At 60.1% G+C, this 20,463-nt stretch overlaps 1 protein-coding gene across 2 annotated transcripts; it reads right to left on the bottom strand.

Annotated features, from left to right (window-relative positions):
- Positions 1–7,003: 7,003 nt before the first annotated feature.
- Positions 7,004–15,774, bottom strand: GABRD (gamma-aminobutyric acid type A receptor subunit delta). Of its 2 annotated transcripts, none has more exons than XM_036882774.2 (9): positions 15,565–15,774; positions 10,813–10,925; positions 10,472–10,539; positions 10,171–10,391; positions 9,279–9,361; positions 8,642–8,779; positions 8,032–8,187; positions 7,603–7,814; positions 7,004–7,330 (listed from the first exon to the last, which is right to left on the bottom strand). In XM_036882774.2, exons 1-9 carry the CDS (start codon positions 15,630–15,632, stop codon positions 7,031–7,033), a joined length of 1,359 nt encoding a protein of 452 aa, XP_036738669.1. In that variant the 5' UTR covers positions 15,633–15,774; the 3' UTR covers positions 7,004–7,030. The 2 variants fall into 2 exon arrangements, with proteins under 2 accessions (XP_036738669.1, XP_057355601.1); XM_057499618.1 differs by lacking the exon at positions 15,565–15,774 and adding an exon at positions 12,499–12,586.
- Positions 15,775–20,463: the final 4,689 nt, after the last annotated feature.

The raw sequence follows: 20,463 nt of genomic DNA, 5'->3' as shown, positions 1-20,463 counted from the left end.
CCCTGCCCCTGGGGTGGGCTGGGGCTCCAGTGTGAGGGAAGCGGGCTCAACACCCGGCTCTCAAGAGCTCCAGCTGTCTCTCTTCTCACCGCCCTTTTATTTGAGTGCCACTTGGCTGAGGGGCGTAGCTAACGCCGCTGGGTCCAGGCAGGACTGGGGGCTGCAAGCCTGCTCCAGGAGAGCCCCTCTTGGCTCTGGTGGCCTGGGGCGGGGACCGGAAGGCCAGAGTAAGCTGGGCAGTCCTCAGCCCTTTCGAGGCCTGACCAGAGGCCGTGCCTCACAAGCCCCCGCCTGGGGGGCGCATGCTGCTCCTGTGTCTTGCTCTCCGTCTTTGCTGGTTTTCCTCGGGAGCCCCATACCCTGGGCAGCAGGAAGAGGACTCTTCACCTGGACAGCGGGCTCCTGAAGTCACTGAAGCTGGACAGCTCCCATGAGCCTGTGGGAGCCCCCTTCCCCCAGGGCCCTCGCCGGCCTTCTTTCTTCCTGGCCCAGACAGGCAGGCTGCGCCCATTTTTCAGGACTGTCTGCTTCCCCAGGGCAGCAGACTGCAGGGCCCACACTAGCCCCACCGGCTGAGGATCTGGGTCTCCGAGAGCTGCCCCTGCTGGGTTAGATGGAGCCGAAAGACTTCAGGAAATTTCCAAGACATGGCCCAGTGGCAAGGCTCTCGTCCTGCTAGGGACCCTGTTTTGAATATCGAAACCCCAACATCTAAAGTGCAATACCAACTGTGCTTGTCTCTAATAAGGTTAATTGGCCCCAACCCAGGGAGGCGGGCACCTTGGACCAACAATACACATAAATAGCACTTCATAGGAGGCACGAGGTTCCAGACACTAAGGGCTTCTTTTTAATTAGGATGCCCGTCACACTCTCAGCAGCCCTACGCCATCATCACCCCATTCTGCAGATGACGCAGGGAGCCCCAGGGAGATTAAGTGACCTGCCCAGGTGATACAGGTGGGAAGTGATGGAGTCCAGGCTCAGGCCTGGCCACTGCACACAGGACCCCTCAACCAAGAAGTCAGTGTGGGAAAACATGCAGGAGAGAAAACGTGTTCAAGTTCCCCAATGCTAAATCCCTAGCCTCTGGGTCGCGGATGGTACTGGTGCCCCGTGTCACGGCCCTCAGCTCACCTCTAATTTCAGAGCAGCCAGGTGGACAGCTCCTAAGCACAGAGGCAGTGCCCGTCACAAACAACCCCCTGGTCTCCATCACTGCTCAGCCCCTGCCCCCAGCCCCGGCTTCCTCTGACTTGCTCAGCCCAGGGCAGCAGGAAAGGGTGGGGAGTTAACACCAGGAGGCAGGGCTCAGCCAGGCTGTGGGGCTTGTCCCCACCCTGAGAGGGCAGTCCCACCGGGGGTCCAGGGGTGGCAGCCTGCAGAGTCCTCACCCCTGCTGAGCCTGGAGCCAACCGCAGCCTCAGGGCAGAGGAGAGAGCTGGAAGCCTCTCCAGGGCGGCATTTAAAGAGCCCCATCACCTGCAGCCAGAGAGCAGGGGGCTGAAAGTCAGGCCCGCGCTCTAGTCATGGGGCGGGGACCCTGTGCCTCAGTGGGTTTCCTGCTGGGTCAGAGCCCTGACGGGGAGGCCGGGTGCTATGGGACCGGGTCCCCGGAACCACCACCTGCTGGGCCTGGGAGGGCCTCGAAGACAGCCTGTCACGAAAGCACCAGGAGGCTGACATATGGTCAGTGCCACCAGAAGTGCCACCGTGGGTTCTGAAGCGGGAGAGGTGACTGCCTGGAGCCATTAGAGCAAGGCAGGCACAGCTGGGTAACAGGCAGAGCGTCCTGGAAATCAGGGCGCCCTGACACACGGGAACCCGTAGTGCTGGGGCTCATGGTGTCCCTGGTCGATGAGCAACCGACAGGTGCAGCTTGACTTGAATGACAGTCAGGTGGGAAGTATGGAAAACTGCGGTGCCTCGTTTCCGGCTCTGCAGCCCAGGCGCTGTGGCTGGAGGGCCCTGGCGGCTCACATCACTGTGTGCCGTAAGTATTTCCCCACCCTTTCCCTGCTGCCGCTTGTCAGAGCAACTGTATGCTGCAGGAAGGACACCCCACTTTTGAAGGACTTTTATATGTGCGGTCTGAGTGACAATGATACCAAGGGACCCGAAATGGCAGAGCTGGCCCCTGTTGGCATGATGGCCTCTGGACACTGCAGAGAAAATGAAGGTTCCTGTGGCCAGGATTCTCGCCTGGCCCTGGTGGGCTCGCTCACTGCACACCTGTGGGCAATACATTATTATTGACTCTATATAAAGAGCTCCGCCCAGGGCTCTGGGCTGCACGGCTGCAGGAGGGCAGAGGCTGGAGTGGTGGCAGTGCCCGGGACAGAGACTGAGATGGCTGCGGGGCAGAGTGGCCCAGAGGCAGAGACCAGCTTGCTGTGTGCAGGCTCGCTCTGAGGCGGACAGGATTCTGTGCTTGACCTGCCACTGTGGGAATAAACTTGGGTATAGACCCTATCACCCCAAGAACATTCCACTGTCATTTTTCGATCCCACCAAATCGAGTGAACTTGCCTGGGATGGAAACCCACTGGTGAGACAGATGCCAAGTGACAATTGGCGTCCTGGCCCATGTCCATCTCAGAGCCGGTTCAGCGGGTCCAGGGACCCATCCTGCGCTCACCCTGCTCCTCAGCTTCAATGGGACAGAACTCGGCAACAGCCAGAATCTCATCATTGTTTCCCTGACCTGGAGTAAGAGCCGTTGTGATAGAAAAGACCAACTGAAACCCGAGGCTGTCCCCGTCCCCTAGCAGACAGCAACTCGGAGGGACGCCTTGTTCCAGGTGGGACTGCACGTGTCCATGCAAGCCTCAAAGGCAGAGGAGGCAGGAGGCTGGGCCTCTCGTATCCCCCTCAGTTCACCTGTGTGAGCTGGGACCTGACCTGAGGTGGCGGGGCTACGGTTCGCTTTACCCAGTAGCGATTCCACCTGCACTGTGCTGGGAGTGCCATCGTGGCCGAATGCAGCCTCTGCCGTGAGCAGAGCCAGCCAGCGTGCTGCTGTCCACCCCCACGGGTGAGGACTGGACACAGCGGCACTTGCGGGACACCCAGCAGCCCACACCCACTGCGCTGCCCTAGGCCCTGCCAGTTCTCCACACCTGACGGTTCAGCCACAGGGCTTCCATTACCTGGCATCGGGAGAAGATCTGGCTGATCTGCTGACTGGGGATGTCACATGCCTGGGCCTGGTGATTGGGAAGTGGCAAGAACTCTGGGTGTCCTCGTGAGATTGCCAGGGGAAAGACAAACGCTTTAAGAATTCCGGGCTCAGTCAGATCGGGGATGTTCTTAGGGGTGCAGGGGACGGGATCCTGCTGGTGCCTTCGCTGCAAGATCAGGGTGGTAGTGCACAGGGTTTGTGTGTTTCTCTGAATCGTGGAGGCAACCTTCCCAGAGGTGGCGCCATCTCTGGGTGGGCCCAGGGGGGAGGTCAGCCTCCCTGCTGCTGGGCCTTCTGCTCTGGACATCTCATGCTCACACCCGGTCAGTGCTGAAGCCATGTGGAATCTCTGGCAAACCTGGCTGGAGAGAGTCGCAGGCAGGCACCAGGGCTCTGGACCAAGGCTCCCCCTGCAGGGAGCTGTGCAGCCTGGGAAAGGCAGCTAGCTCCCTGTGTGTGACCAGGCTGGGGCCCTGGAATGGCAGGGCGATGCACCCAGAGCCATGAGTCGGGGACAGCTAGGTGGCCATGGCAGCCGTCCAGCAGATGGTGGGGATGCGTCATTGGGGCCTGAGTGAGTCTGGAGAGTCACCTTACATGAAGGGTGGCCCAGGTGCCCAGGTCATGGGCGCCTCCTCCTCAGCTCAAATCTTTGGACTCACATGACCCTGTGGTCCCTACAACCAAGTGACAGAGGAGAAGCCACCTCCATTCTGGTTCGTGAATGTGCCAGCTCAATATCAGCCAAAGGTGGCAGTGGACCATTGTATCCCCGGCCCCACTCAAGGGTGAGCAGAGTCCTTCCAGGCCACAGATCCGAGCTGTGCACTTGTTTTTCACCTTTGTAGGATTCACTGCTCGGGCTTCAGCACCCAGTGGGCACCGAGTGGGCTCTGCAGCTCACCTGGCAAGGTGCCTGGGGCTTGCCCCGGAGACCAGGGTCTGGTGTCTGCACTGAGCAGCAGTGCTGGTCAGGAACAGGCGGCGGGACGGGACAAAGCATGTGCCATAACCTCCATGCTCCTGCTTCTGGGGTGTCACCCCCTGTGCTGTCCCCCAAAATCCAAGTCCACCTAGAACCTCAGAATGGGTCCTTATTTGGAAATAGGGTCTTTGCAGCTGTAATTGGCTAGGATGAAATCATACTGGCTTAGGGGACCCTAAATCCAATGACAGGTGCCTTTATAAGGAAGGGGCACATGGACAGCAACACCAGGTGATGCTGAGACTGGGGTGACCCAGCTCCAAGCCAGGGAACACCGGGATCGCAGTGGCACCAGGACCCGGGGGGCCTGGGACAGACTCTCCCTCAGCCTCAGAAGGAACTAGCCCTGCCTGCGCTGGGACCTTGGGTGTCTGGCCACCGACTGGGACAGGGTGGATTTCTGTTGCCAAGCTCCCAGTCTGTGGTGCTGTGTCGGCAGTCCCAGGAAACTAATTACTGCCCCACCCCCCACTAAACTCCCTGCACCCAAGTCCTTGTTCCGGGCTCTGCTTCTGAAGGAATCCAAGTGCTGCCCCGCAGGTGCCCCGGCATGGTCAGCGCTGGCCCTGCCCCTGGAGGCCGGGCGCCATCCCTGACCCCTGGCTCTTCCGGCCTCGGGGAAGGGCTGTCCCAGCTTTGGGGAAGCATTCTGGAGTCTGTTTGCAACACACACATTCCAGCCTCTGCCAGAGAAAATGGACAAGGAGGAAACCAGCCCCTCTCCCCCAAAAATTCTGTCCCTGCCAGAATGAGGCATGTATGGAGCCCAGGCCTCCCCACCCACGGGGCCCAGGTGCTCCCCTTCCCAGCCGGCTCCTCTCAGCTGCACCTTGATCTGCGCAAGACACAGCCAGCCTGCTTTCAATCTGCATGTGCCACCACCCCAGAATAGAACTCAGCGTTCAAAGCATCCACTCTTCAAGTCCCTTTTCCCCGGCCCTGTAAATACGTGGGCAGAAATAGCAGCCTGCAGGCTGGAGGGAGCGACTGCAGGTTGTGGGATCCAGCGAAGGCTCCTGCCGGGTGGGCTCGCCGCGTGGGTGCCCAACACAGTCACAAAGGCCGGCTTTAAATAGCTCCTCGTGGGCTTGCACAGCAGGAAGAGGGCAGCCTGCAAGCAGCAGAGAAGGCAGGTGTGGGGAGCAGCAGGGTCCTGGCAGCACGGGGGTTGGCCCAGCCTCTGCACCCCAGGGGCCTGAGGGATGGAGCTGGCCCTGGGTGCTGGGTGCCTCCAGCATGAGGGTGGGGGTGGGCCCAGTTCAGTGGCTTGGACTCCCGGCTGCCAGGATGGCTCTCTGGGTTCCTGGGAGTGGAGAGTAATGACCCCGCATGGGGTCACGCAGACCAGAGAAAGTTGAAGTGCGGGAGGGGAGCAAGGGGCCATGGCCTCTAGTGTCACTGTCCTCCTCTGTGGAACTGGCCACCCTCCCCCGTCCAGAGGCGGCTGGGGCCCCAGCTGCCCCAGATCCCAGCTCGGCTGCTCCTTGGCCACCTGCTCCCTGCTGGCTCCCAGGGGCAGATCTTGAGCCACTCTTGGTCACACTGGCTCCAGGGACAGCTCTACCAAGCCCTGAAGCCTAGTTCTTGCAGCAGAGGCCCAAGGGGGCAGCCCCATGCTGGCAGGGGTCCTTAGGAGGCAAGGGGCCTCCAGCTGGAGGTGAAGGGGAGGTGGTGAGCCTCAGCTGTGGTTGGGCAGGGGGTCAATGACTCCTCTGTCCTCGGACATGGCCTTGTCCTCCGGGAGGCAGCTGGGCCCTGACACCCCTGGGCTGGCACAGCTGGACCTCAGTGGTCATTCTGCCAGCTAAGCCCTGCCTCCAGCACTCTGCCCCCACAGCCCGGGCTGCCAGGAAAGGGCAGGTGGCCCAGTGGACACCCTTTCTGATTCACACAAAGTCACCCTCATGCTCCCCTTGAGGTGGCTTGAGGTGGGGACCCCTGGAGGGCCACCAAGCAGCAACAGGGCCATGGTCAACCTTGTGGGGGTCCAACACTGCAGACCCCGCAACCCACAGCCAAGCCCTGCAGCTGTGCCTAGAATCACATGTCTCTCCTTCCTGGTATAATGACTTGCTTCGCTTCAGTGCCATGGAAAACCCGGACCCCCTTATTAAGACCTGCCTGTCAGATCTCCAATGGCCAACAGCCCTGTCACATCCCGCATGGCAACCTTGTCACCCCACACCCAGGTGGCGGCAGAGGCGGGCCGGGGCCGGGCTTGTGGGACTCAGTGACCTTGGTTCTCCCGTTGCCACGTGGGAGAGGGCCCCATAATGGCACCCCGGCCGTGGGTCCAAGAGATGGGACTTGACTCCCCAAGCCCCTCCAGGGCCCACACCTCTGCCCTCCCACCAGTGTCCCTGGACGTTGGCCACATGGCACAGCCTCTGGGACACACAGGCCCCTGACCCACCAAGCGCCAGCCCGGAGGGGAGTCTCCAGGCTGCAGACACAGAATGTGAGCAGCTGCCAGAGGCTTTGTTTTATTTCATGTTGGGACCAAAGGCCCATGATCACCCCCTCCACCGTCCATCTGCCCCAAGTCCCAGGCACACTGAGAGGAGGCTAGAACCGGATCGTTTTCCAAATCAGATGCTGGGCTCCAGAAGGGCCCTATGCCTGCCTGGCTCAGCCCCAGGGCCAGGCGGGCTCTGCTGCCGGCAGGAGGAACTGGACATCTGCAGGAGGGGTGCCCAGGAGAGCCCCAGGTGGTGTCCACGTGGGGTGGGGACAGAGGCCGGGGGATGCTTAGGAGGCAAGTCTTTCCTCTCACTCACATGGCCCAGTGTCGTCCACCGACAGCACCAGGGTTTGTCCCCCAGGGAGGGTCTGGGCACTGGGAATGCGAGGCCCACAGTCTGGCCTCACAGGGTGTATGCCGCCCAGTAGATGACATTGACAGCAGCAAAGGCCGCGGGGAACACGGCACGGGCATAGATGTCAATGGTGTCCGCGTCAATGGGTTTGAAGAGCGCGCGGAAGCCTCCCTGGGCCCCTGCGCGGGGCGCCCCCAGCTTCTTGGTCTCCCCGGTTTCCACCTCCACAGACCTGTAGGAGCCCATGAGGTTCCCAGGTGCTCGGCAGTGCCGGCGGGACACGGCCAGCTCCTGGGTGACACCAGCGGCTGAGAGGGAGAAGAGCACAATGGCGTTCTTCACGTCCATCTGCACAGGGAGGAGGAGGTGGGCTGAGCAGGCGCTGCTGGCCTGGGCCAGCAGATGCCACCACGACGTACTGCGGGTGAGGACTGAGGAGCCAGGCCTGGTGTCCTGAGCCCAAGGGCTGCAAACGGCCTCCCCAGAGCGGCCCGCAGAGGGTCCTGCAGGGGCCGAGGAAGAAGGGGCCCCCACCATGCTGTCCCTCCAAGCCCGGGGTGAGGTTGGGGGGGACCTGTCCTGGTCCCGAACACGAGGGACCCAGCCCAGCTCAGCCTCACCTCCGCTCTCTGTTCTGTGACCTTGACCTTGGCCTTTGGCTTCTTCCGGTAGTCAGCGTTGAAGTGGGCAAAGGCATATTCCACCAGTGCGGCAAACACAAAGACATAGCAGATCCAGAAGTACACGTCCAGCGCTTTGATGGCCGACGCCCGCGGGAGGGAGGAGCGGGCGCTGACCATCAGCGTGGTCATGGTCAGCACCGTGGTGATGCCTGCTGGGAGCCGTGGAGCCACCGCTAGAGCCCCTGCATCTCCCCACCTCTGCCCCACCCAGCCAGGGTGCAGGTCAGGCCCCTTGCCCAGGCCCAGCCTGGCTGGCCACACCCCAGGGCAGTGGGCACAAGGGGCCAGAGGGCAGGGTCTGGGCTTGTGGTTCCTGGCTCCCACCCCTCCACCGGCTCCCTCGGGGGAGAAGCCAGGGCCTCGTACCTAGAGACACCCTGGCGGGCACCGCTGCCTGGCTGATCCAGAAGGAGACCCAGGACATGGCGACCAGGAGGACGGAGGGCATGTAGGACTGGATGATGTGGACGCCTCGGTTCCTCCGCAGGTGGAAGTGCAGGCTGAGCCGGGGGGACTGGCCGGCTGCGGGGAGCTGCCACTAGGACCCGGCCCCCGGCCCGCCATGCGCCGCCCGAGGCCTCCATGGAGGGCAGACCCTAGAACCCCTCCTGCCTCTCCTCCCTGACACAGCCTGAGGGATTGTGCCCGGACCCTCCAAGTTCCAGAAGAGGGCAGGGCTGGGCAGGAGGGGCCAGGGTGCCCCTGAGCCCCCACAGTCCTGGGTCCCCCCTCAGGTTCCCCCAAGCCCTGAGCGCTGCTGGCCCCCAGGAAGCAGCAAAGGGGTGGCGAGTGTGCTGGAGAACCCGACCCACACCTGCAAGGCGGCCCGTCAGCAGTCCCTTGGCGGGGTGCAGTCTGTGCCCGTCGGCTGTTCAGCCGCATCCTCAGTGGCCCCCAGAGCCGGTGCTGGCTCATTTAAAAGCACCAGAAAGCCATGTACTCTTCCCCGGGAAGAGGTCATAAGAAGGCAAGTTACCCGATTTGAAGCTCATCAGCTCAGTGGTAAACCGGTAGCTGGTGATGGTGAACTGGGCCAGCTGCAGCTTATCCAGCCCATGGATCTGTCCCTGGTTTTCGGACCAGTAGTAAATGATGTCCTCGGATGAGTAGCCATCTGCAGGAGAGCCCATGGGCAGGCAGCAGAGCCTGGCGCCCCCAGCTCCTGGCAGCCCGCAACTGGAGCATCCTGTCCTCGAGGGGAGTCCGAGACAGCAGAAGACAGCAGAAGGGGGCAGCCCAGGAAGACCCAGCCAGGAGCGAGAGGCCTGGGGCCACGCCCAGCACCTCGGGCACATGGACGCGCCCAGAAGACCCAGCAAAGTGCAGGTCACCGTCGCCAGTGACCACCAGGGGCTGCCACACTGGCCCAAGGACAGATACGTGCCTTGCCTGGGCTCCATACCTGGCTGTCCTGGGCAAGGCACCGGCCGGTGGGAGGAGGGCCAGGCTTCCTGCTCCAGGGATGCCCTGTCCCAGACACTCCTGCCCCCAAGCCAGACCAGCCTCTATGTCCCTGGCAGCCTGAGTGCCCTGGCCTCCTACACCAATGCCACTGGAGGAGCCATGCGACCTGCTTGGAGCAGACCCCCACCCTGGGCCCTGGGGACACTCACAGCTCTCCAGGTGCAGCATGCACTCCTGCTCATCCATGGGGTACTTGGCCAGGTCCATGTCACAGGCCACCGTGGAGGTGATTCTGCCCGGACAGCATGCCGGTGAGGTCCCCACGGGAGGCTGGCTCCCCGCCCCCTGCCCTACCCAGAGGGGCCACCTCTCAGGCTTTGCCGGCAAGGTGCCGGCATCCAGGTGAGAGCTGAACGCTGGGGTCAGGTCACAGGTACTGTGGGTCTTCATGAGGACCCCAGCCTGCCCCAAGGGTTGGCTCCTAGGCATTCCCGATGACCATGCTCCCCGGGGAAGGCCCAGGTGGCCAAGTGTTCTCACTTGCCAAGAGAATTTAGAATCTTATGTGAATCTCCTGATTTTTTAAATGTTGGCACTTAATTCCATTTTTAAAGGCATGTGTCAGAAAACACATGTTCAAACAAATACATGTTACATGCATGTCCACAGAAGCAAGACTCACAAAACCAGAAGGTAGAAACAGCCAGTGTCTCGGTAGGCAGATGCACGCAGTGGAATGCTACTTGGCCATAAAAGAGAAAGAGGTTCTGATAAAAGTTACAAGCACATGAACCTCAGAAACATGCAGAGCTGAAGAAGCCAGAAGCAAAGGTCACACAGTGTGCAATTCATTTTATATGAAATGTGCAGAAAAGGCCATTCCATGGACAGAAAGCAGATTGTTCACTTTAACATGGTTAGTTTTGTTATGTGAATTTCACCCAGTTTGAAAAGCAACAAGGCTCTGTGCTGGCCGGAGAGCTACCTCCGCCGGCTTCCCGTCCCAGCCTCTGCAGCCGGCGCTTCCTAAGTAGCTGCTGTTTGGGTGGGATAAGGAACGCGGCCCCAGCTCCCCACAGGCGCCCCGGGCACCCGGCTCACCGGATGCTGTACAGGATCACCCCGTCTGGCTGCAGCCGGATAAGCTTGTTCTCCACAGTCACATCGTGGAACCAGGCGGACTTGGCATTCACGATGAAGGTGTCTGGGAGCCAGAGCTTGTCCACAAAACGGCTGTCCAGGCCCAGCGTCTCGTTGGTGTGGTTATAGGCCAGCCTGCCGTCCCGCCAGCTCTGGTGCAGAAACACCGTCATGGTGTACTCCTGCAGGGGGTGGTGAGATGTCAGCCCCACTGCTCTCCCGGGGCACTCGGCCGGGAGGGGTGAAGCTGCCTGGCACCTACCATGTTCACCTCCGAGATGTGGTCGATGCTGGCCACCTCAATGGCGAGCGCCACGTTCACCGGGGGGCCTATGGAGAAGGGCCAAGGCCCGAGGGGGTGGGGCTGAGGTCAGGCCCCAGCACCCCCATCTGCACGGCTCTCATGCCGCAGAAGCCAGGTAGGCAAGACCAGGGAGCAGCCAGAGGTCTTGTGAGGAGGCCTGAGGTCACCTTCCCACCCATCTCCCTGGGGGCTACTGCCACAGGTCTGTCATACCCCTCAGGTACCAGCCCAGAGCCCAGCGGGGCTCACATCCACAGCTGGGCCACACAGTCTGCTGTGGTCCTGGTGACCACTCTCACCTCCAATGCCCGGCCGGAAGTTGCGGGCATAGCCATCCATCAGGCCATCCAGGTTGGGGAGCCAGGATATCTCCAGGTTGGAGCCCACATAGTCCCCGATGTCACTCATGGCTCTGGAAGCACAAAGCCCTCTGGTTACTGGCAGGATGCTGGGGAGTCTGCCTGGGGCCCTTCCTAGGGACAGAATTCTGTCCTGGGCACTGAGGCCAGGGGTGGGCAGGGAGGACCCCTGCGAGAGCGCTTCTGGCTGGACCTGCCAACCCTGGGCCTGCATGCTCAGGAAGGCTCCTGCACCCCACCTCCGGCCTGCAGTGGGGGGGCCCATAATAGCCCTCTTGTCATCCTGTGCCTCACCTCCACCCCCAGTGGGCAGAAGACAAAGCCTGTGGGTAGAGGTGAGGGGTCAGGGGCTGCTGGGAACCCTGAGGCCATGGCTCCCTCCCTGGAGATAGGCCCCCCCACCAAGTCTCCTGTGGCTGTGTGCCCACGCGCTCCTCTGGGCCCTTCCTGCCACCGCGAGAAGACGGCTGTGCCCTGGTGCATCCTGTCCCACCGCGCTGTGCTGGCCGCTCCCTGCCCAGGCCCAGGCTCCCCTGGCCTCCTGCTGCCCCAGGGGCGGTCTTCCCGTCCAGCTGCAGCCTCGCACCCAGCTCCTGCTCCCACTTTGCCCATTGGCTCAGCATCCACGCCTGGACCCTTGGCCAGCACCACATGGCACTGCAGCCCATGCCCCGTGCCCCCAGCTCCCCCAGAGCCAGATTTCCCCAGGCCCCTATCACCATCCCTTCCCCTGCCTGCCTGCCACGGCCATCGTGGCAAGCCCCACCTGTCCCCAGACCTGCGGCGATTGTTCCCTGACTCCCTCCTGTCTGGGACACCTGCTTGACCCTCCAGGACCCCTGTCAGCTGGCCCTGTTTCCTCACACTGATCCCCACCCCAGTTCTCTCTCGGTCCTGACTTGAGGCGCAGCTCCAGGCCCCTTCAGGATGTTGGTCCTAATACTCATTCATCTATTGCCCATCTGGCAAATGTCAGCCGACTGTCCCCTTGGTGCCAAGTCAGGACACCATGACTAGGACGGTCACAGCGCAGGCTAGGGGAAGGTTGGAGTCTGTGAGGAATGACGAAGCAAGTGGCTTCCAGTGTGATGGGTCACAGAAAGGGAAGCCGGGCCCCCTGGCTGGGGTCAGGGGCTGGAAGGCACAGCCTTCCCGGGAAGGTGACCCTGGAGCCGAGAGGTGGGAGGGAAGCGAGATTCTGGGGGTGGCACCTCTGGTGGCCAGGGGACAGCGGGAGGCTGGTGCAGTGTGGAGAGCTCATGGGGGCACCTGAGCTGGGGTCCTGGACAGGCGAGCTCCTGCCCCGGCTCCCGCTGGGAAGGCACGGTTGTGGTGGCACTGGGAAGTGCCACAGCAGGTGAAGAACTGGAAGGCCCTGTGGGGGGAGGTAGGAGGGCACCCGTGAGGTAACGGGCCTGGCCCAGGCAGGGTGCCCACTGGGAACTGGGCTCTGGCTTCACTGTGGGAGTGGCAGTGGATGGGAGCTGAGGACCAAGCCCTGCTGCTGAGACTGGGGGGCCAGCCGGATGCGTGCCCCCCACACTGCACTGGCGGGTGAGCTCCAGAGCCCTCCGGGGCTGCCTGGGCTGGGGACACAGCAGTGGGTGGGGGTGCCAGGGACCTCACCTGTGTCACATACTGGCCTTGCAGAAAAGGTTGCATTTTGAACAGGAGTCCTCAGCTCGTGAAACTTGCAAACTCCTGGTCTACACTGTGGGACCACCTTGTCCCTCCCATCCAAGGCAGGGACAGAGCCGGTGTTTTGGTGACAAAGTATAAGAAGGACTTTAATGAATTCTTGCCCCAATGAAAGCACAATTTAAAATGCCAATGGAGGTCACCTGAAGGTCGGAGGTATGGGGACTCAGGCCTATTTTCGGACTGGCCCAGCTGCCACCTCACTGCAGCAGCCAGCCTGCCTGGAAGCAGGCCGTCGGAGACACTGCCCTTCCTGGGCCCTAGGGTGGTGGCATGGGCAGGCGAGCCTTCCCTCGGCCTGGTGCCTGCCCCTCCCACACACAGAGGCAAAGCCAAGGGTCGGCCGCCTGCCATGAAGCTCTCCCTGCAGTGTCAGGACGCCAGCAGACTCCATAGCCTTTGCCGTCTCTCATGGGGGAAAGGGAACAGGCTCCCCGCCCCCACCACGTCACCTCTCATCTAGGACGGGGCAGATTCCAGCTATGAGGAAATGTGGGGGCCTACTTTCCTCCCCAGGTTCAGGCAAGAGGTTAGCTGGGTGGGCGGGCTACAGGGTGGGTGAGTCCGTGGGAGCTGAGCACGAGCTAAGGACGTGGTGACTCTGACCATCACCTGTGGAGAGAGCTTCTGACGCATCCGCTGGCCCTGGAAGCCAGCGGTGACCTGCGTGGGGCTCCATTTGGGTGGATGGACAGCAGCCCAGAGACACATGCTAGGCCCACACCCTGAGGCACTGTGAAAACACGAGCAGCTTCTGCCCCACTGCTCTCGCCCTCTCTTGGCCCCCTTGAGAAACAAACCCACCCCTGTCTCTTGTCTGTGCCCCTGGGAACAGAAAGGGAAGGTGGGTGTAGCTGAGCAAGGCCTTGGGGTCCTCCTCCTTGCATCCTTTCGTGCACACAAGCCCACGCTGCCTGGCAGCTCTGCTTAGCACAGCACCAGCCACCCGGGCACCTTGGTTGCCAAGGCAAAGAGGAACCCCACCACCATCACACGGTGAACTGCGAGGCAGGAGCTTCTCCTGGGAGACGGCAGTGCCAGCAGCCCAGAGAGCACACCCACTCGGGTGTACTGCTGGCAAGCCCGGGTGCCCGCTGCACGAGCGGATCTTCAGACTCAGGGAAGGCTCAGCTTTGACCTGATCCACAGACGCTGCCTTTCCCACCAGGAATCCTGGGGTCTGGGCTGAGCAGCAGCAGACAGAACAGGCACCATTGTGCTCCCATACCATCTGGGGGTGAGGACCCGGGACTGAATCAGGGACGGATGGTGTCCTCTGGTTTCTGGAGTGGAGGGTCCCAGAAGCTGACAGGAGAAAGGCCCCGATGGACAGCACTGCACTGTCAGAGGGCCATTGGCCGCAGCCTGCCCCGTCCAGGGAGTCTCCTCCCAGCTGGGGCTGTGCCTTCCAGATTTTCAGCCTTCATCACAGGCAAGCAGGCGTGTCCGTCACCCAACACTATATGGGGGTCAGAGTTCAGAATGTTTCAGATTTTAGAAAGGCGACATGGTGCACACATGGACTTGGGAGTGGGGTCTGGGAAATTTCTTAGCAGGAAATATATAAATAGGCCCCAAAAGTAGGATGATTAAGGACAAAATGAGCCCCATGTCAGAGCAGGACAGGCTTTGCTGCCAAATGAGTTTTGGTGTCATATGTGGGCTAAGACTCTGGGGTTCAGAGCAGCTTGGATTTCAGAATCACATCTGCAGGGCTGTGGGCCTGGGCCAGCAGCTGAACCCAGGCCCAGCACGTACGTCTATGGCCGTGCCTCAACGCTTTGACCTTCCTGTTACCTTGAAGTAGGAAAAGGAGAAAGGCCCTTGAGATTAACAGAAGAACACAGCCCTCCCGAGGATGGGGCCACATCAGCACTGCCCCAGACCCTGGGCTTGTTGGCCACCTGTACAGCCGGGCCCAGGCCTTCCTTCCTCTGCCCCGACCCCACCAACAAGGAAACCCTGACACAACCTCCCCGCTGTGTCACATGTCACCTGAGGGCCCGCCACCAAACACTGGCTGCTGCCCAAACATTTCCAGTTTCTCTTTGACATCAGTTGACTGACCATGAAGTCCGGACACTGAGGGGCCTGTTTTTGCTCTGTTTTCTGCAGCCCTTGCACTGAGATGGTTTTCAAAAAGGGCCGCATGACCCCCATGGAAAGTGGCCAGGCTCTGTGCTCATGATGCTGGGTGGCCGGGAGTCCACCTCAAGTCCCCAGCTGGGACCGTGCTGGTCTCCGGAAGTCAGAGGGAGGCAGCCCCCCGCCCAGGGGGTTCTTTCTTCTTAGTGTCTTCCTTTCCAGGGGAGACAGAGCCCTCCTCGTCTCTTCCCACGGTTAGGAAGAAATCCTGAGTCCTCCGCACTACCAGGAGCACCTGGCTGCCTCCCACCTGCAGACTGCAGTTCATTGGGTGCCGTTTGAAATGGCCCCCGAAAGGAGACCCCCAGGGTCCTGGCCACCACTCTCTAGCAGCCACCCACAGCCTCAGGAGGAGCCTTCTTGCCCACCCCAGACCCGCTAGTGCATGGCAAGCTCGTCCACGCGGCTCTGCTCCCACGGGAGACAGAACAGCCTCCTTCCCCCGTGTTCTCAGTATCCCTCCTCCCTTCTTCCTGCAGCCCGTGCCGCGCTGAGCGCTCAGCCTGACCCTGGAAGGGCACCAGCCAGCCCCTGGGACAGAGGACCCTGAAGCCTACCACCCTCTCAAGGCTCTGGGGAGAATTTGGAGCGGCTCCGGCTCCCTCGCCCTGGCCCGCGAAGCAGGTTCAGCACCCGGACGGCGGCCAGCACCCGAGGCGGCCAGCGCCGAGGGGGACGCGCGGGTCGGGGATCAAGGTGGCGGATGTGGGTGGACACGGGGGGATGGAGCCCGTCGTAGAGGGAGTGGTGATGGAGCCCGGAGCAGACGCGGGGGTGGGGTGCGGATGGAGCCCGGGGGACCCCCACCCCAGGGCGACCCCGGCGCAGCGCGGGCCGGCGCGCGCTCACCTGGTACCGCGATGCTGCTGCGCGCAGAGTAGCAGGAGCGGGGCCAGCAGCCAGGCCAGCGCGTCCATGGCCTCGGCGCTCGGAGCTGAACCTGGACGACGCCGAGTCCGGCCGGTCTCGGGCGCTCGCGAAGTTGTTTGGCCGCGGCGGCGGCGGCACAGGCGGGGCGGGACCTGGGGGCGCGCGGCGCGGGCGCGAGGGCGGACGGAGCGCGGAGCCCGGAGCCGCCCCCGGCTGCCCGCCCCGCCTGCCGCACTCCCGCCCGCGGCCCGTTCCTCCCTCCCGCGCCGGCCGCCCTCCTGGCCGCGCCGCCTCCCGGGCCGCTGGGGCCCGTCGCTGCCCATCCCATCTCTGGCCGCGAGTCTGCCCCAGGGGCAACCCTGGCGCACGACCCTCGTGGCCTTTGCCTCCCGTGCCGGCCGGGCGCCTGGACCGACAGGCGCGGCACAACCCCGTCCCCGAGGGCAGGGCTTGCCCGACGCTGTCTGTGGGGGTCACAGGTCCCGGGGAGCTGGTGGGCAGCGCAGGGGCGGGGGGAGGGCGCCAGCACCCTTTCACTCGCTTGGGGGGCCGCCCCGCCAGCAGCTAACTTCCCAAAGCCTCCTGCCTGCAGCAGGGCCGAAGCCGGAGCGGCCGCGCCTCGCAGAGCAGCTCTGCCCACCTACCGCCGGGTGGCAGGAGGCGGACGGGACGCGCGCCGCTGCGGCTCCCCTGGACGGACGCAGGGCTGGACGCAGGACGCCGTGGCTGCTCTGCTGGCCCGGTCAGGCTCCATCGCACCTGTCCACACCGCGTTGAGGGGCACTGCAGATGGCTGGGTTCCAACCACCGCATGTGCCCTCCACCCAGCCAAAGGCTGGGAAAGTCAGGGCCCGGCAGGCTGTCTTTTAATTATTTTAAATAAAGTTCTGCACAGCTTTCCTGGAAAGCTGATCACAAACTTTGATCATCCTTCAGTCTCATTTATTCATTCCTGGATGAAAATCAGCCGAACTTCCCATGAAAACACTTACACATGGGCAAATTTGTCCTGGAGGGGTTAAGCCCCCTGGAAGAGTGGACGCCGGCCTGAGTGGGGGGCAGGTGGTGGTAAGGGTAGAAAGGGCTTTGCTGCTGGGCATTTCCAGCCCAATCCCAAGTGCCAAGAATGGGGAGTGGGCTGTTCCCAGGCATCTTTCCTAAAGCCAGTAAGGGGGGTTTGAAGACAGCCAGTCAGGCCTCAACACAAATGCCTCCTTTGAGGGGTCCTCCCCAGGCCCTTTGGGTACGCAAACACCGAGCTCCACCTGCTCCCCCGCTGCACCTCTGCGTGTGTGTGCTCTGCACAAGCCTCTGGGGCATGGCCTCATCCCCATATGTCCTTCCACACAGGCTTGTTGGGAGACGCGAGGAGGTGATCCACTGAGGAAGTGTCCGGAGCATGGCCGGCGCAGGGCAGGGGCTGTGAGTGTCCGCAAGTAGTACTCATATTGTTCCCACACTCAAACAGGGACCTCGTCTGCCTGCTTCTTCACACTGCCCCTCATATCTAAGACTCGGGCACGTAACAGGTGCTTAATGAGAAAACAAACACACAGGCTGAGCCTCCAAAAGCCAGCGGAGAGGATGCGGCTGCAGCCCCTGACTGCTCGGGACTCCACCTCCTGCCTTTTGGTCCTGGACTATGGACTTTGTGGCAGTCCGGGTGTCCATCCCGGTACTGTAGCTGGGTTCACTGACTCTCCTTTCATCATCAGAGGAGATATAGGTGCTGACAGCCTCTCAGAAGCAGTGTTGACTTGAGTCACTTCAGTCAGTCCCTCTGTTGCTCTCTCTTTCACTCCCCTCTATGATCATGAACGTATTCTTGGACTTTCCCTGCAGACCCATACTGGGTGAGCACCTCAGCCATAGCTCGTTTGTTTGGTGGCATCAAATCTCTCCTTCCTGGAGCCCCAAAGGGAAGCACGTTTCAAAACCTTGACTTAAGAGAGAGGTGCAGAAGCCACCTGCATGCAATAGACTCACATGCAATAGACTCACACGTCCCCTCGCTGTGCAGGGGTGTCCCTGGCTGCGGCTCTCCTGAACGCCAGGATGGTCACCAGCCTTCAGTCAAAATGCTTCCTTTCTTCCCCACACCTACAAGTCCTCCTTTGGCCCTATATTGTCCATAGTTGGCTTTTTTGGATCTGAAGAATGGGGTTCTCCATTATTCCTTCTCCAAGTTCCCTGAGAATGAGTTTGTGTCCACTTCTAAACTGCGTTTGCATTCTGCCTATATGTGTAACGAGTGGGGCTCCCGCCCTCATCTTCAGCCCCACCCAGATGGGTTCCAGCTGCCCCAGAGCAGGAAAAGTCAACTGCGGGCAGCCCCATCAAAGGTCAGGAAGAAGCCACGACCTTGGTCCTGCAAGGTCAGCCACCAACCAATACTGTGCACCTCATGATGCAGCCGTGTCCCACCTGAGAAGTGGGAGCAGCCCACTCCTCTCCTCCCTCTGAGAAATGGGGAAATGCTCCTGAGTCTGAGGTCTGGGTCCTAGTCCCAGCTCAGTTCCTCAGTGACTGTGTGGCCTCAGGTAGGTAATTTTTCCTGGCTTTGGTTTATTCAGAAGGAGGGTAAGAGAGTAGCCATAGGCTCCCTCAGGACTCTGTTAAAAAGAACCAGCCCTCTTCCAAAGGATAACAGTCTGTTTTCACTGAACGCAACTGTCTAACTTGCAGGGGCTCAGGCTGCCCCCTTCTGCAGGTTACCCCTGTTTATCACATTGCTGTTGCTATTTTTTGGAAGGGAGAACCCCACCCTCCAAGGGCGACTTCAGTGAAGCTTTCAAAATCCATAAGAAGGATGGGTCTCTGTCCGTGGAAGGCGCTCTGTTTCAGATGCCATCTGCTTTTCACCCAGATACCTGGACCATCCTATCCCCTTTCCTTGGTGAAGGATAGGGGCCTTAGCAGGCAGTGGGGAGTGGTGGAAAGAAGCTTGAGTGTCAAACCTAAGGCATTTACTCCCTATCCATCTAGTTAGCTTGCCCATCTGCTACCTTTTTGCTTATTTGGCATGTAACCCGGTGCTTCTCCGTCAGGCAGGATCCATGCAGAGCCTGCTGGTTACAAGCTCAGGGTAGTGGCTACTGTCTCTTTCTTCTATTTAGTGCAGGGAGGTGTTATGCTCTCCCATACAGCAGCGAGCAGGACAATCATGCGTTTGGTCCTGGGAGGTAGGAAACCTCTGCCTCCTTAGTTAGACCCCAGGAGTCAAAGACAACACTTCCCTGGCGTCTGGAAAAACCACACAGGTAGGGTCTGCTCGTCTGCTTGACTCAAGGTCGTCAGTGTGAGGCCTTCTTTGCAGTATTTCTTCCTGGTAACCATTTTGCCAGGTGTATGGGAAGGGACGGCACCAAGCTTGGGCGGAGAGCTGGCCTGAGTCCGTCCCAGCAGCCGGATGGCCCCAGGAGGTAGAGGTGAGTCACAGGGATGGGGGTAGGAGGGACTGCACTGGCTAGAGTTAAAATCCCTGCCGGATGCATTTCTGAGGTTGCTTTATTATTTTCCTGGGAAAAGGCACCAAACAGGAAATGGCAGTGACACAGAGAATAATTTTCTTGGGCTTAGAATGTATTTATTAATCCTATGATTTTCAAGTGGAATTCATTCATTTGGAGAAGCAGAGGAGACTTGGCAAAAAGGATCAAATGCAAAATACATGTAGCAGCCTGAGCTCAACCGTCTGCTTGAACAAAAGCTGCCAGTGCACCAGGAAGCGGGGCGTAGTTCTGTTGCTGTTTTTAGTAATCAAGGCCCTGAGAACCAATAAACCATCAAACTTGGCCACCGAGAGAATGTTCTCTACACACGTTAAATAGACGTCCAATTGCTCATGCTTAATGTGGAGGAGTCAGAATTCTATTCTCATATTTTTATGTTTTTTTAAGTTGCAGTGTGAATTCTTTCATGTGATAGAAAATGTTAAACACAAATTAACATTCCCGACAAAAGGGCTGTCAACCAAGTGGGAAAAACCTTCTGCTTGAGACACAGAGAGACTGACTCCACAGCATGGGAAGTCCTGAACAGGGCTGCTGGGAGCAGCAGATTGCACCCCTGGACCAGCTGTCAGGCTGCTCTTGGGCTCTAGAGGGAGAAGACCTGGTCCCCCAGCATCTCTCCTCTCCTGGTTGCTGAGCCTCTGCACAGGATGCTGGAGAAATAAGTGCAGGAGATTTGCTGTCATCTTTTCTACATTTGATATTTGGAGGCTTTCATTAAACTTCCTCAAAAAAGGCCCGTACACAGACCAATATTCATGTAACAAATATTTACAGAACTTTCATCTTATGTGCCAAGTTTTGGTCCACATGTTGGGTGTGAATAAGAAATAAGGGGTCCCCACCCACACTGAGCTCACCTTCTAGAAGGTAGAAGACAGGAAATCAGTGAGTAAACAAAGAGATGGTTTCAAATGTAATAGAAGCTAAGAAGGCATTTAAGCAAAATACAAAAATAAGGAGTAAGTGTGGTGGGGACCCTCAGCCAAGGTGGTCAGGAAAGACCTTTCTGGGATAACTTTGGAGCTGAGACTCAAATTACATCCCATTCCTTCTGGAGAAAAGCAGCCACGTCAAGAGGCAGTAAGCATTCCAGGCCGAGAACAGTAAGGGTAAAGGCTCTGAGGCAGGGGGCATCCAGCAAGTTTACTCCAGGAAGCCTGGCCTGGACAAGTACCTCCTGGGATGTAGGGAGTGAGAAAGGCAGGCAGGGACCAGATCACATGGCCTGTCAGGTTGGGGCCTGGAGTCTAGGTTTAATTCAATTTTTAAAACCAGCCTCACTGAGATGTGACTTACATACAGTAAAGCTCACTGGTTCTGAGCATATACATTGGGCTGTGAGGTATGTGTCGGGTCAGTCTCC

Source organism: Manis pentadactyla, chromosome 4, assembly GCF_030020395.1.
Source record: "Manis pentadactyla isolate mManPen7 chromosome 4, mManPen7.hap1, whole genome shotgun sequence".
Lineage (NCBI taxonomy): Eukaryota > Metazoa > Chordata > Mammalia > Pholidota > Manidae > Manis > Manis pentadactyla.
Note: the sequence above shows the minus strand (reverse complement) of the source record. Positions and strands in the feature narration are given on the sequence as shown.

Coding starts and splice junctions, on each gene's coding strand:
- GABRD (XM_036882774.2), bottom strand. CDS start 15,632: ATGGACGCGCTGGCCTGGCTGCTGGCCCCGCTCCTGCTACTCTGCGCG. Junction 10,392..10,471: donor ACATCTCGGAGGTGAACATG/GTAGGTGCCAGG, acceptor CACCCCCTGCAG/GAGTACACCATGACGGTGTT. Junction 8,188..8,641: donor GCTGATGAGCTTCAAATCGG/GTAACTTGCCTT, acceptor AGCTCCCCGCAG/CCGGCCAGTCCCCCCGGCTC.